At 37.5% G+C, this 14,737-nt stretch overlaps 2 protein-coding genes across 8 annotated transcripts in view; both read right to left on the bottom strand.

Annotated features, from left to right (window-relative positions):
- Positions 1–1,848: 1,848 nt before the first annotated feature.
- LOC139970083 (uncharacterized) lies at positions 1,849–14,231 on the bottom strand. 5 transcript variants are annotated; one of them, XM_071975760.1, is made up of 3 exons: positions 13,676–14,231; positions 4,823–7,057; positions 1,849–4,103 (listed from the first exon to the last, which is right to left on the bottom strand). In XM_071975760.1, the coding sequence occupies exons 2-3, from the start codon at positions 7,046–7,048 to the stop codon at positions 4,080–4,082; spliced, it is 2,250 nt and encodes a 749-aa protein (XP_071831861.1). In that variant the 5' UTR covers positions 7,049–7,057; positions 13,676–14,231; the 3' UTR covers positions 1,849–4,079. The 5 variants fall into 5 exon arrangements, with proteins under 5 accessions (XP_071831861.1, XP_071831842.1, XP_071831850.1 ...); XM_071975741.1 differs by lacking the exon at positions 13,676–14,231 and adding an exon at positions 12,428–13,305; XM_071975749.1 differs by lacking the exon at positions 13,676–14,231 and adding an exon at positions 12,441–13,305.
- LOC139970074 (uncharacterized) overlaps positions 13,432–14,737 on the bottom strand; it is a 29,814-nt gene continuing 28,508 nt past the window's right edge. For all 3 annotated transcript variants that reach the window (XM_071975721.1, XM_071975712.1, XM_071975729.1), the window contains one exon: positions 13,432–14,288. In XM_071975721.1, the coding sequence (XP_071831822.1) occupies positions 14,259–14,288 (30 nt within the window). In that variant the 3' untranslated portion in view covers positions 13,432–14,258. The remainder of the gene's footprint in view (positions 14,289–14,737) is intronic.

Below are 14,737 nucleotides of genomic sequence, written 5' to 3'. Positions count from 1 at the left end.
TCTAATTACCGACAGTAGCAAGCTGTGTGTGTATTTTCTGGGATCGATGGTGGTGTCTAACACTTTTGTTACACCTCATTCAAAACTAGGTCAGATTACCGGCATGAGACGTTTCTTTGTGAGCTGATTCTTCACACCCTTTAAGCTACTTGATATGCATAACCTAAAAGTGCATAGAGCTTGTAGATGAAGTGCTAGTTAAGGGGAACAAAGTCCTGTAGCATTTCAATCTGAATTGATTGAAGAAATCGCGGATTTATTCTTAAGTACAGATCATGACTTATATTGGCTCCGCACTTGTTTATATATATATATATATATATATATATATATATATATATATATATATATATATATATATATATATATATATATATATATATATATATATATATATATATATATATATATATATATATATATATACACGTTGACATATAGGCTTATACAGATAGTATAACACGAACTTGTACCTTTACCGACGAGGTCTATATGGAATTTCAACAAATTATACCTCGGTATAGTAAGTACATTAGAAAACACATGCATGGCTGCCGACTGTATAGTTATTTCTTTGTGACGTTGATGTACGGTATATTATTTCTATATCCTGTAATAATAATAATACATGATATGGCAATGAGTTAGTCTTCCACATCATGCGAAACATTTCTTATGTAAACAAACGCAAGCATAATCTTGACGAGATTTGCTGACCACGTACTTTATCACATGATAGTTTGTGTAACACAATCCATACAGGAAAAGGGTTTAGTTTTATTTCCGCGTTTTAGAATTGTCCTTGTGTCTGCTTGGCATCCCGTTATACGCTCAATATGATAAGATATCTTACTACCATGGCATGGTTTCGTTTTCTACTTTACACCGTACGTGACTCATACTTAGTCTGCAACTGCGTTATTTATCCAGAAAGGTTGTTATTAGGAGAAGCCCACATATGAATATAGACATTGCGGGCTGGTCGGAGGGAAAGGGAAGGAAGGGATGGGGGTGGGTGGGTGGGGGGGGAGGCGCTTTTAGTGTCTTATTTACAGTATATTTTTTTCAGTGGCGTAGGAAGGTACTTTTGAGTGGGGGGGGGGGGGGGGCTGAAGACTGATGGCCGGCCTGGGGAGGGGTCTAAGGGGAGGGGTTGCCCCCTCCCCTTTGGAATTTTTTGCATTTCCAGGTGGCCTCAGATGCAATTTGGTGCAATATAGCACACTTCAACACGCACTCCATTTTGTAAACTTAATTTTGTATTTTCACCTGGCCTTAGATGCAATTTGGTGCTCCAAATGAGATTTTTTTTCTCATTTGGAAATGAAAAAGGGGTTTTCTGACTTGCGAACCGGGGGGGCGGAATGATACTTCCGCCCCTCCACATTTTTCACTGGGGGGGGGGCTGGGGCCCCCCAGCCCCCCCGGTTCCTACGCCCTTGATTTTTTTTAATAATCTCAACTCAAATACTCTTAACTCATTTAAAAGAAAACTCAAGCATTACCTTTTATATAATAGTACAAACCACCCATGCTGAGTTGTTACATTGTCTCTTTGTAAGGATTTGCTTTTACCTTTCTTCGCTTCCTCTTTATTTTTGTTCTCTGTATTTCCTTATCTCTTTACTCTCTCTGTACTTATGTGATTTTTGAAATTCTCTTTTGTTTGTTAAGGGTCCAGATTCGAAAAGTCTCTACTTACTTCTGGTTCCTTCAATTCCATTATAGCATATTTTGAACTTTGTTGATTGTTATTTCATCATAATATGAGTAAATTACTCATTGACTCTGTTACTGTTGATATATATGGAAAGTGGAAAAATAAACTTGAAACTTGAAACAGAGCTCTGATGTTTATCTGACGTTAACATTGTTCTGTGCAATTGTTTATAAGACAGTGGATCAATATTAATAATCATGTCAGACCTGATCATGAACCGAAATTAGCAGTTGATAATTGTTGGCCTTAAAAGCATATATATGTTTATTTCTAATACCCTGAGAAATCATTTCGTTCAATTTGTCAACCATATTATTTTTCATGCACCATTAAAAGTCATTTAAACGTAAAAATACATATCATATCATATCATATCTTGCATATCCATTTTTTTCATATAATTTATGTATATTAGATCCTCCTGCAAGCAGGAACTCGCGAAGAAGCCTCATTGGCTTATCAAAACCGCAACTGACCGAAGTCAGTCTCTTACATTCATATTTAACGTCCATGATTATGAATTGTTCATTGTCAACAACTCTGCAACTGGACGACATACATTAATCTGGGAGTGATTCGAACCGGGGACCGGTATGATTGAAAGGCATGTCTGATGGTCTGAGGTCATGGTGGTGGTCTGAGGTCATGCTAATATCATCATGTATATAATATATAGGCTAGTTATCAGCCGCATTTAGAGAGTCATTCAGATAGAACTCATTAACAGTAATGGTATATGGACACCTTTCAGCTATATATTGACTCGACGTGTAACACGTTAACACTACATGATGAGACGCAAATGCTTGATGGTTTAATAGTTTGTAAATTAAAACGAAACGACGTATTTTATATAAGTGTTGTTTCATTACATTCATACAAATATTATACAAATAATGAATGGTTATGAGTGCAATAGTGCAAATATTTCCCGAGTTGAAAGATGGAATGTTCCATTCAACGAGGCGCAGCCGAGTTGAATGGAACAAATTACATCTTTCAACGAACTATTCCTTGAATGGAAACCATTCATTATTTGTTTTATTATAGTAAGATGGGTAAAATGCACTCATGCAACATATTGCTTTGAACAGACAGGTTTCTCTGCTCTCTTACCATTGAAAAAGTGCTACCAAAAAAGTATAACCCATGGTTCTATTTCATAGAGTGGAATAGAGCGGATTTTGCATGCAATCAACGAGCAATTGACCAATCAAATGACCAGAATACGATTAGGTGTTGTATAAACCATCATATACCATCTTAGAGCAGCTAAACCAGATCGATGAACATTTTCCTGCTGATATTTCTGTTGAAATGTTATACACTTCTTTGGTTTTATAACAGAATTGAGTGTAACATTGGAACGATTAATAAATAGTATAGCACCACAAGGTTCATTACAAATATTAAACCATGAAATGTCTGGTATTGAACTGGCCGAATTGTGACTGAAGTTACCAATTTTGTTTTTGACTTCCAAAACGGACCAACCTGCAGTATAAGATGCTAATCGACATTTTTTCATGTAACTTGAGGAGATAAGAGATCAATGAGTTACGAAATTATCTCTGAATTCTTCCAGAATATTCCATATTTGGGTTTCAAACCCTAACAATATGGGATTATATGGGAAGTCTTTTACCGTTTTTACCGAGATGATAATTTTCTAATGTTAAGAAAATTCAAAGTTATATTTTATTTATTTATTTAGGTTTACAGTCTTGTTCAGGGCCAAAGCCCTCTCACACGACTTTAGTACCCTGGTCATTGGTAACTTGACACACCTACAAACCAAAGTGTTCACAATTCAATCAATCTCTCCTGGGGAACCACAGTGCACCACAACCACGTGTCCCCCTGGGGACTTCCCATAGGATGCAGCCACAAACCGGCACACACAACTATATTTACAAGTCACCTCGCAAGTCCCCATTTATACACCTGGGTGAAGAGAGGCAATGGGGATAAGGCGCCTTGCCCAAGGACTCAACGCAATGATCTGGCCAGGGCTCGAACCTGTTAGATCACAAGTCCACTGCTTTAACCACTTGACCACAACGCCCTCTATTGAGAGGAGAAACATTGAGTCTGTGGCAGATGTCGCCTATCATCTAATGTAATCGTCGCTATGTTAAAGTCTTAATGACATCTTTTATCTTCATCTCAGAGGAACGCAATTGCTAAGTTGATCGCAGGCTTAAAGTTCTCGACAGTACGTATTGCACACATGGTATCATCTCGTCACTATAACTTCAAGTAAGTCAATTCGAGGTTTGGTTTTAAGTAATGTTCTCGACGTCTTTTCATTATACAGGCGGTGGAAGACATTTCACTGATTGCAGAAGTTCATTTCAGGTTATTCGTCATATGATCCCTTGACCTGCAGAGATGAAAAGAAAAACATATTCTCTGACTGCATGATATGACTTTAAATGCAACTTTCCACTGACAGGATGCTTCTATGTCAACCTTTATGACGTCATATGTGATTTGTAACAACATATACAACAAAACCCCCAATAACACTGAACAAAATATGAAACCGTTAAAAATATGTAACATAAGTTGCAAATTTTATAAGTTAGATTTAAGGAACATTTCTCTGAAAGTTGAAAATGGTATACAACAAAACATGGTCCATTACAAACTGGGAAGATAGAGATATTCTTTTTCGGTCTACAATATATCAACATTTGATTTTGTGCCTTAAAGGGAGTGAAGACTCGCGTACAAAGAAACGTCTGATGCCGGCATTCTGATCTAGTTTCGAATGAGGTGTAACAAACGTGTGATGAACACCACCATCGATCCCAGAAAATACACACACAGCTTGATACCGTCGGTAATGAGACACTATTATACAGTCAATACATGTAGCTACGGTCAATACCCATAACACAGTGTACATAGCAGCAATGGACATCTCAGGTTCAGATAAAAGATAACAAGGTATCACGTTTTATTACTGTCTGCATTTTGTAGCGACAAGAAGAAAACTTCACTTGCAAGCAACGGAAACTTAACTTTTTTTGAGGGCGGCTCGCGGATTGGGGCGAGTGTTCAATGCCTTTAAGTTATGAATGATGTGTATATACTAACCAAACCGTAGGAGTACAATTTCCCTGTCCTCTCCGTAGCAATCAGAAGTTTTTCTCCCTTTTTAGTCTCCATAGTCGCTAGTGATCTCGCGTTGCCATCGACTGGTCTTTTTGTTAACAGTTGGCGGCCATCTTGGCTGTACTGTACAAGTACAGACTTTAACTGTCCAGCAATTGTCACATCCCATAACATATATATAAACCCACTTGTGTCTGTACAAATGCATATGGGTCTACAGTCACTATTCTGAAGCCCTGGTTTAGGTAGCTCACAGACAAGGCTACATTCCACTACCGCGTCCTCGTCAGCCTGAGGTGTTGCCATGGTGACGAGGCATGCTCTACCACCTTCGTCGTCGCACACGAGAAGATTACCGTGGTAAACCGCCATGTCTCTTGGCCACCGTACCACGTCTGGTAATAATAATGTATGGCTGTGTTTTAACTGATCAGTAAATACATGGACATCTCGCCTGTCAAAACTACCGACCAAGATCTGTTTCTTCGCGGAACTGGTTGCCATGCAGGAGACGTGCCATGACGTCGATGATCCTTCCTTAGTTGTTACTTCAGTGATATCCTTCCTGCTGGACGAACCGTTGCGAGCATCAAACAATGCTAATATGTTCGATGAACATTGGCAAGTTGTTGCAATCTTTGATTCCGTCAACGATGCGCAGTAACGAAATGGCGAGTACATTGAGCGTCGAGTTTTCTTTTTCCTTTCCGGTTGCCGTAACATTTTACCTTTTGCGTTGATTACAGTAATATGTGAAGCCTCGTCCGAAACCCTACCAGTAACAACGATACTGCCTTCACCGACACTTGTCATCCCGTTGATCTGCCATCCTCTTGCATCAATGCCCTCGATATCGACCACAGAGTCTTCAGTGATCGTTCCATGATCAATATAAACTGGCTTTAGCTCCCCGACCGGAAAATCAGAAAGCTCTTCCAACTGTGGGAATTCTTTAATGACGTCCTTTACCAACGGTTCGCTTGCCACACTGATATCAGGAAGATACAAAACATCTTTCCATTCGTCTCTCATACCCATGATACTGAACACTGTCGTATCGAGATTCTGTAATCGGCTGAGAGTATTGTTAGAATGTTCCAAGATCCTTTCAATTTCTTCAAGATTTTCACTCTGTTCCTTTGCTATGGTATAGTTCAAGCTTTGATAGACTTTATCTAATGTTTGCTCTTTAGAGGTGATATTGGTTTCTCTTTTGAGATGCTTGACCTTTAACCTTTGTCTTTTGTTTTCGTTTTCTATCAGGATCGAGTCAATGATACGTTGATACTTCTCTGATATAGCAAACATCTCTTCATTTCTCTCCTGGTGTACACCGCGAAGTACCTCATTCTCTTCGTTGTTTATGAGGTCAAGAGAGCGGTCTAACTCTTCGCTGTTCTCCCTCAACCGTATCTCGATTTCGCTTGACTCCCTGTCATACAACGAGCGTATTTTACTTCTCTTTTCGGTAACATTTGCATCCAATTGTCTTTGCACGTTATTAATCCTTCCCTTTAGGTTATCCAAATACCTCATTTCCCTTCTTAGAACTTCAATTTTGTTGTTCATCCGTTCTCTTTCCGACTTGGATACCAACGTGACGCTGTCAAGGCTGTGGGTCTGATGGTCATTGTGAATGCAATCTACGCACACAGGAAGATTGGCACACGTAGAACAACATTGCTGTGCGAATCTGTTGCCGTGATTCAGCACATGGCATCTTGGGGCCTCCGTAAGGGAAGCTAATTCATCCAGGGTGAGGTTCTCTGGGTCAACCGTGTTTCGCGCCAACATGTGATGAAGATGGTCGGCGGTCGTGTCTCCACTGGGGTGAGCAGTGGAACACTTGAAGCACAAGTACCCATGACATTTGAAGCAGTACGCAGCTACTTTGAAATCGTACGAGCAACTAACGCACTCTCTTGTTTCTCCGCTGCTAAAGGCGTTTTGTATGTCGGCAAAAATAACCATCAACTCCATATGAGTGTCTGTCTTAAACCCTTCCACACCGTTGCTAGGTATTAGACAAACGTAATTACACAAACGGCAGCTAAACCGTTCTCGCTGATCATGCAGAACTTTTTGCAAACAATTGCCGCAATATCGATGTAGACATGGTAATAGTTTTGGTTTCTGGTAGTGTTGCATACAAATTGGACACTGGAAGAAACTTGGCTGAATATCTCGCAGAAAGCCGGTTGTGTCCATCTTGTTGAGCTGGGAAGAGAACAAAATACTATGTTGTAATTGACGAGTCCATTGGCGGGGATACGTCTGAATGTTTGAGTCAAGTTGGCTTTGTAGTCAACGATTGTCGAAAACGACAATGTGAGGTTATAGAGATAGCAGTGGTCATTTGACAGTATATGGCGATACGCTCAAACGGGACTAACTTTCAAAAATGTGTCTCTTGTTATCTTCCTCATTGTAAACCATATGATATAATGATATTCTTTCATTCGCAAATTATATTTATATTGATCTTGCATATTATACTAAAGAAACTTATTTTTATTTGACCAATTGACTAGTCCCCACACTATAAAAAACTGTTCCCATATACCAAGAAATTATAATATGAACTCGATTTTGTGCACGTACATTCCTGAACTATTTATAGAATTAAAAACTGCGGAAAGAATAACACGAATAATAGGACTAACATATGAAAGAAACGTTATTCTTGTCCAAATGTTTTTTATTTATTTATTATCATTTTCCCATATTGTTGATATTAATAAATCGCCTGGGGCAAAAGAGTACTTTAAGTCTGAAGTATTCTGTCTGTGTTAGTTTTATTCTCGTCTTGTTTATGTTTTCCTGACATCAGTACAAGGTATCACTTAATAAAAAGACTTCATATTTATTAGGAAATAAATTTTGTTGAAATGTAAAGAAGTGGTTCGAAGTTAACAGGAAGAACCTGGGTAAGTTTTTGTTTGTTTTATGAATCATAACTTTGTGGAACTTTACGTTTGATATAATGACCCTTAAAAAGCTTCTCCAAAATTGTTGACCTTGTTTTCGTTTGGATTACTTGGCAGAGAAGGTCGAACAAATGGAGTATTTGCAATACAGCGTAAAGGAAACTAACTGAAAACAGTTTCATGTGATATTTTAGCCTCACAATTTGGCTGTAGCTTGGGAAAGGTACAATATAGGCTCTCAGGAATTAGATTTCACATTAAATGGTCCACCACAATGGTGTTCCTAACAACATGCATCGTAAAAATGTGGTTACGAGAAGTATTGGAACCAGATTTACCAGAACATGAGTAGTTGGAGGACGAAGGGGAGGGGAATGGAGGGTTGGGTTGTAACCTCTAATAGTTGTAATACTAACTAAGTGTTATTAAACAACGCAGTTGCCGCATTGGTGCTACATCAGTAAACATTGGTGCATGTTATGAAAGTTTTTATACTTTATCGACCAATTACAGTTGGCTACTGGCCAATATGATACAGGGTATTAATCACATTAAAAGGTATAACAAAGCACTTATTGTATGCCAGTATTTGGAGCGTTACATGTCCTCCATTTTTTTTCTCTCACATGTACATAATTCACTGACAAAAGTAGTTTTAATAAAGTAATGAAATTATAGTAAATAATGATGGACATTTGAACAACAATAATACTGTTAAAACCAAACAGAAAGGCAAAATCAAAGAAAGAGTACCCTTTGTATAACGCCTTCCCTCAAGTATAACCGTTTTAGTCTTTCCACACCCACGATCAGAATACTGTTTAGAATACTGAAATATTATCACCTTAAATGCTACCTAACTTGCATTAGTCATACAATATAAGCACACAAACACGCGCATATACGCAAAACAGATACAAAAATCGTACTAGATGTTAATTACCGTACTAATTATTGAAGCTCTACAAGAAAGCTAGCTTGTATTTAGGGAAGGTAAATAAAATATACCTACTGATCGCTTTGCCTTACTGTAAGATAAATAGAATTGTTTCCAAAAGTAATTCGAGAAGTAACTGTATGCATTTATCAAATTTCCAACAAATTGTAGCACACCGATAATGTTTGCATGTACTCTTCAAGCAAGAAGTTTCCAATGAATATATATATATATATATATATATATATATATATATATATATATATATATATATATATATATATATATATATATATATATATATATATATATATATACCATGAGGACAGTTTTATGCACGGTTCAGTCTCATATTACACATGGTAGTAATGAGAATCGACAGGAAGTTATAGGTCAGTTTCTACCGGATGTGAGGGGACCGACCGGTCCAAACAGTTAACCTTGACATCGGTATGACCACGTCATTTGGCGTATGATTGCAAAAGTGGAGGAAATTAGTTCATTGCATTTATATCGAGTGAAGTTTAGTCAGCATTAAAATGAGAGAATGAGGAACTGTTTTTTGTTGTTGTTGTTGTCGGGGTGAGGTTTAATCATATGCCTCCTAGGGTTTTTGTTGTTGTTATTGAACGAATTGTATGAGGACGATGTAAATGCAAATTGAAGTACAATTGGAAACTTTTCATGTCATAATGAAGTAGCTTATCGAAGGTTGGTGTAGACATTGGCCATATTGTAATGTTGCCCTTGTAAATTATAATCTTAATATGTGAACTTTTATCATGGTTATCTCGCAAATAAGATAATTCATCGTAGTTATTATACTTACAATATTTGTAAGTTTCTACAGAATTTCTCCATTTATCTCTGTTTTACGAATCTTTAAGCATACTTTATTTCCTGCATGTTTAGCACACAATGCACGTCGAAAATACACGGACATTTAATGATAATGCTGATCTTTGGACTCAACAGAAGAATTGTATTCCATTGAAGTTTAATTCTTTGGGCCTATTGATGGGTAACTTGGCATCTTTTGCAAACCTTCTCCCTCACATTCTGTAAATTTATAAACAAGTAAACAGTCAAGTTATTAATAGAAAAACACACTTCCAAACGATTATAGACAGAGTTATAAAAGGGTGAAATTGTATTTTGCAGGGGAGGGGTGGGAGGGGGGGGTGGATTCCTTCTTTCGCAAACCTTATTCAAATACATTCTGTCTCCTCCATTCAGCCTGGTGTTTGGTGTGTGGTGTTTGGTGTTTGGCCAAAATGGTGTTTTGCAAATAGAACATAGACTAGCACGATTTTTCAGACTGACCGAAATTTTCCATGACATTTTTGAGTGATCTCCTGATGTTGACTTTCCCAACATTGGTCTCCTCTTATTGAGTTAAACACTTGCTGGATTATTGTGTAATTTAATCCAGCTTTATCCAAACTCAAACGTTGCTAATGCGATCAAAATGACCGAATTTCCCCCCCCCCCCCCAAAAAAAAAACTCCTTCTTCTTCGCGAATTGAACTTTAAATTTGTGGTTCAATTCTGCCGATGCAACAAAACAGTGAAACAGAATGACGTCACTCAACTGAGATATGTCGTTTCACATTCGTTCTCGAATAAAATATGTTTGAAGAAAAGTTAAAATAAGATGAAATACTTTCTGTAAAAACGGCCGGCAAATGACGTGATGACAAGAATCGCTGCAGACGTGGGACAAGAATTTGTTTTATTATTCATTTCTATAAATTTTCTCAGTTAAATGATGATGGCCCTTCAGCTTTTCTGTAAGCAACCCACTAACAATTTCGTGCAATCTACTAGGGACTTGGCTATCCGAAAAGTAACTGCTTGAATTGGACACATAATCTACTCTATAACGTTGAACAAAGTACTACTTTCTTGGGTTGAATTCCAAACTATGGTTAACCTTTTCTAAGACCATTTATCCAGTTATCCATTTATCCACATCGCCTACAGACGACCACGAAAGCTACGATAGCCTATGGTGCATGCTGCTGTTCCACCTCTAACTTCTAACCCTACACCCATTCAGCATGGTACTTTCAAATGTGATCGTACTTCGAGATGCATCATCTGCAGCCACCACATTGTTGAATCCAATTCCATCACCAGCCACAGCATGCAACTCACACACAAGACTAAGGGTCACATCACTTGCACAACCACTAATGTCATCTATCTGATCTCTTGTAGAGTTGCGGCATCCAGTATGTTGGCGAAACCAAAACCACCCTCAAGAAGCGATACTATGGTCAGAGATCCACAGTCAACACCATGAAGACAGACCCCAGTTGGAGAACACTTAAACCTTCCCAACCATACAATTAATGACATGTCCCTACAGGGGATTGAATCAAGGTAGCCGTCCTGACCTAATACGAATCAGCAGAGAGAGGTTGTAGATGAAACGCCTTCGCACCATTCAACCTCATGGGCTCAACATTCAGGAAGGACATGACTAACTTTTCCTCTGTTTCCCCCTCCTTCTAGCTCTAGTTCCCCCCATCACTCCGCTTCTCAAAGCTCTCTTCCACCCCTTTTTCTCCTCATCTTTCTGTCTTTGTCCTTCTCCAGTTTATTCCCTTCCCTTAGTCCTCTCTTTGTCCCTCCATTGTTTATCTCCTCCCACTGCTCTTCCCCTGTTGGTTTCTTTCTTCCTTCTCTCCATCTCTTGTCTACTAATCCCCTTACATCTATCTCTTTGTGTTCACCACGCTCATTAACCTGTCTGTATTCTATGTGTGTTTTTGTCCCTTCTGTTACTGTAACTTGTCATTTAGCCTTTGAAGAAGATCCTGCTAGGATCGAAACGTCAGGCCAACTTACTTTTACACCATTTATATTTGAAACACAAACAAATGTGTTTGTTTATACGTTATGATCTCATTTTGTTTACAATGTATAATAGGTAGGTAGGTAAAACTTCTGAAAAAGATAAACCGGTCCCATCCGTAATGCAACATCGCCGCACCACGTTAATCGCTCTCCCCGTGTCCCTTCCTTTCTGTCATTAATTGTTCAGGACAGCAGCAATTAAAAAGCTAATGGTCTACATATATATTTATAGCATTTTCTGCTTATAGGGTTTACAACAATTTGTTTTGTACATTGTATACACTTTGATTCTAGCTCAGCATAATTTGTTGAAACCGAAAGGTGAATTTATTTTTAATTGATGTGAATTAACGACTCACAATGGATATAGACAGAGCGATATATGTGCATCATGTTAGATCCCTAGAGTAAGGCAAATATGTCACCAAAACAGAAGTAGTATTGTTCGAAACAGGTGACAAGCGCCTACAGTGGAATTACGACCTTCCTTACAGGTTTCGAACTTCTGGACATACAATCAGCGTCCATAACCTAGTGGTAAGGGTTTCCCGGTGGAGCTGGAATTTTTTTTTACCGTTCCGGATTTTCCAAATCACTACAATTTCAATTATATATATATTTATATATATATATATATATATATGAAAATCGTAATGAGTTGGAAATCAAGAACAGTGAAAAAAACTTCCAGCCTCCACCGGGATTCGAACCCGGTATATATATATATATATATATATAAGCTATAGAAAGAACATGTTTATAAAGAAACAATTAAAAATACCTGCTAAGCATGACTCTTAAGTCTTACAGCAACCCAGACCTCTCTAAAAAGTAACAAATGATCAAACATAATCAACTTACCGACTTCACGTACGTTTTCTTGGACTGCAGGTCAGTCGTTTCATCAATACGACGGCAACTTCTGATCTTAGTATTAGCTAATAGTATAATCTACTAGTGTGAGCTACCCAGTATTAGCTTCTAGTAAGACTGCAGCGTTCTGACTAATATAATAGGTTTTTACCGAGTTCAGGTTTATTGCAACCAAAGTATGTAAAGTATGCTTAGTCTATTGTGTTGCCAACACTACTGGGACACTCAATGTGATATAGTACCTCGTTCTTTCCCGTAGCATACACTGCTACCTTTGACACAGAATAAACAATGTGGAAACCCCCAAAAAAGGAAGTAATACTTGGGTACATCAATTGTCGCGATATCATTGAACGAAACGATATATCCTAACGGCTATACAGGGTATTGTTATGCAACATAAAGTAAAGTGACTAAGCATTATTATTTTTTGTTTTTCACGCGATGAAGGGAAACGTTCGTCGTGTCTTTAACTTTGTTGTTTACTCTCTACAGTTTTCTGGTTCTGACCTACTTTTGACTTTCACATCAACAATAGATAGACAGAAAGTCCTACTTTTTTATCTGGTTGTCAACAATTAACGTTAGTAAATGTTTTTGACCTGAGGGGAAAAAACGGGGGAAGGTGGGGGAAGGAGATTTAGATGTTATGAATAATTCTGTAAAATAGATGGTGCCCCTAAATGCAAAATGGTGTTGTATTTTGAAAATATTGGAACAATGCCGACACTTTTCCCATGAGAGGGTGCCGTGTTCCCCTTGGATTTGAGATAACTTTTTGTAACAATGAAGTTGCTTATTTATAACCAAATATACCATTTGAAACAAATCGATATGTAGAATATTCAACTGTTATCTAGTCCTGTAGGGGTTTATATTCTCATTCGATTTTGTAATACCTGAAATTATGCCATATAGCGTTCGATGCATTGATACGAGATGTTAACATATTTTATTCAGAAATACTAATAAAAAGGCAGATAAGTAATGACTTTATGTTTTAACTTTGCTCTTTAATTTGAAAGCATGACAAGAATGGAAAATGAAATGAAATGTTATCTCCAAAGTTCCACTTACTTATCACAAGTAGTTACAGTATTAAAAGTTGCAAACAAACTAACGCTAAATAATAGCTCTTAACATGTAATACAAATTATTAGCTTAATTGAATATCTTTATTTCATATATACAGTGCTATCACTAATTATAACTAATAAAATGATAGGAAGCTTTGACCTTTAAATATATTCTGATACATGTCGCACGTTTGATCCAACCCTCAATCTGAGGTTAGTCAATTTCAAACGCTTCTTTACCACAAGTAGCCGATAACAACTGGTCCTTCATTGCGCCCCTTCACTTCAACAAACACATTTATTTATTGATCCCATGCTGTATCAGTTTATATCGTGTAAGAATCACTCAGTGTGCACTAGGTATTGATGATGCTATTGATATCCCACTAAATCTGCTACAACTGGCGGCGCTATTGTGGTTCGTTTCATTATGTTCGCAGTTTTTTTATAACTAAAAAAGGTATCTGGGTGACCAGGCTACAGACTAAAGCTACTGAATGTGTCGCTATACAAATCCGGAGTATGCGGTTAATGGCGAAGTATTTACAAATAATGGTATGGAATAGAGCGACGACATGTAACTCGGGTCTAATTAATGACTATTACATTTCCGTAAATCTGTTAGGACACGAAAACATAGTTATTATGTAACCCAAAAAATGAAATACACACTATTACTCTCAATTCAGTTCCCACCGATGTCGGAGAAGGTCGGTATAACAACAGTCTGACATATTTTGTGATCATTTCTTCGACAGAAACGTTCTGATTTGCTAAATAGAGAGAAGAAATGATAGGGGCAAAAGAAAGTAAAATGTTTATCGTAACGAGAAGATGAAGAATGAACAAATGTGACAAAAATAATTTCACTGTGCCATTCGTATTTCAGATTAGTCTGCAGATGTTGAGCTCGATATTAACTATGGAATGTTCTGAATCACGCAAACTTACATATTTTCTATATTATTTCTTTACAATATACATGTGTTACTTGCAAAATTAACTATGAATGATGGTTTTTAAATATGTGAAAGTATTTTGTAAGTATGTAGATGGTGTGCCACCCTGACATCACTCCTGTCTGATCCTACATCACTTATGGTACAATTTGTGACAATTTTAATTATTTCGTTTATTTATTTTGCTGCCATTAAATCACAATAAAGTACATTTCTTAATATATAGTTATAGCAATGAGGCAGCGGGACCAGAAGTAAGATCA

Source organism: Apostichopus japonicus, chromosome 1, assembly GCF_037975245.1.
Source record: "Apostichopus japonicus isolate 1M-3 chromosome 1, ASM3797524v1, whole genome shotgun sequence".
NCBI classification, from domain to species: Eukaryota; Metazoa; Echinodermata; class Holothuroidea; order Aspidochirotida; family Stichopodidae; genus Apostichopus; species Apostichopus japonicus.
Note: the sequence above shows the minus strand (reverse complement) of the source record. Positions and strands in the feature narration are given on the sequence as shown.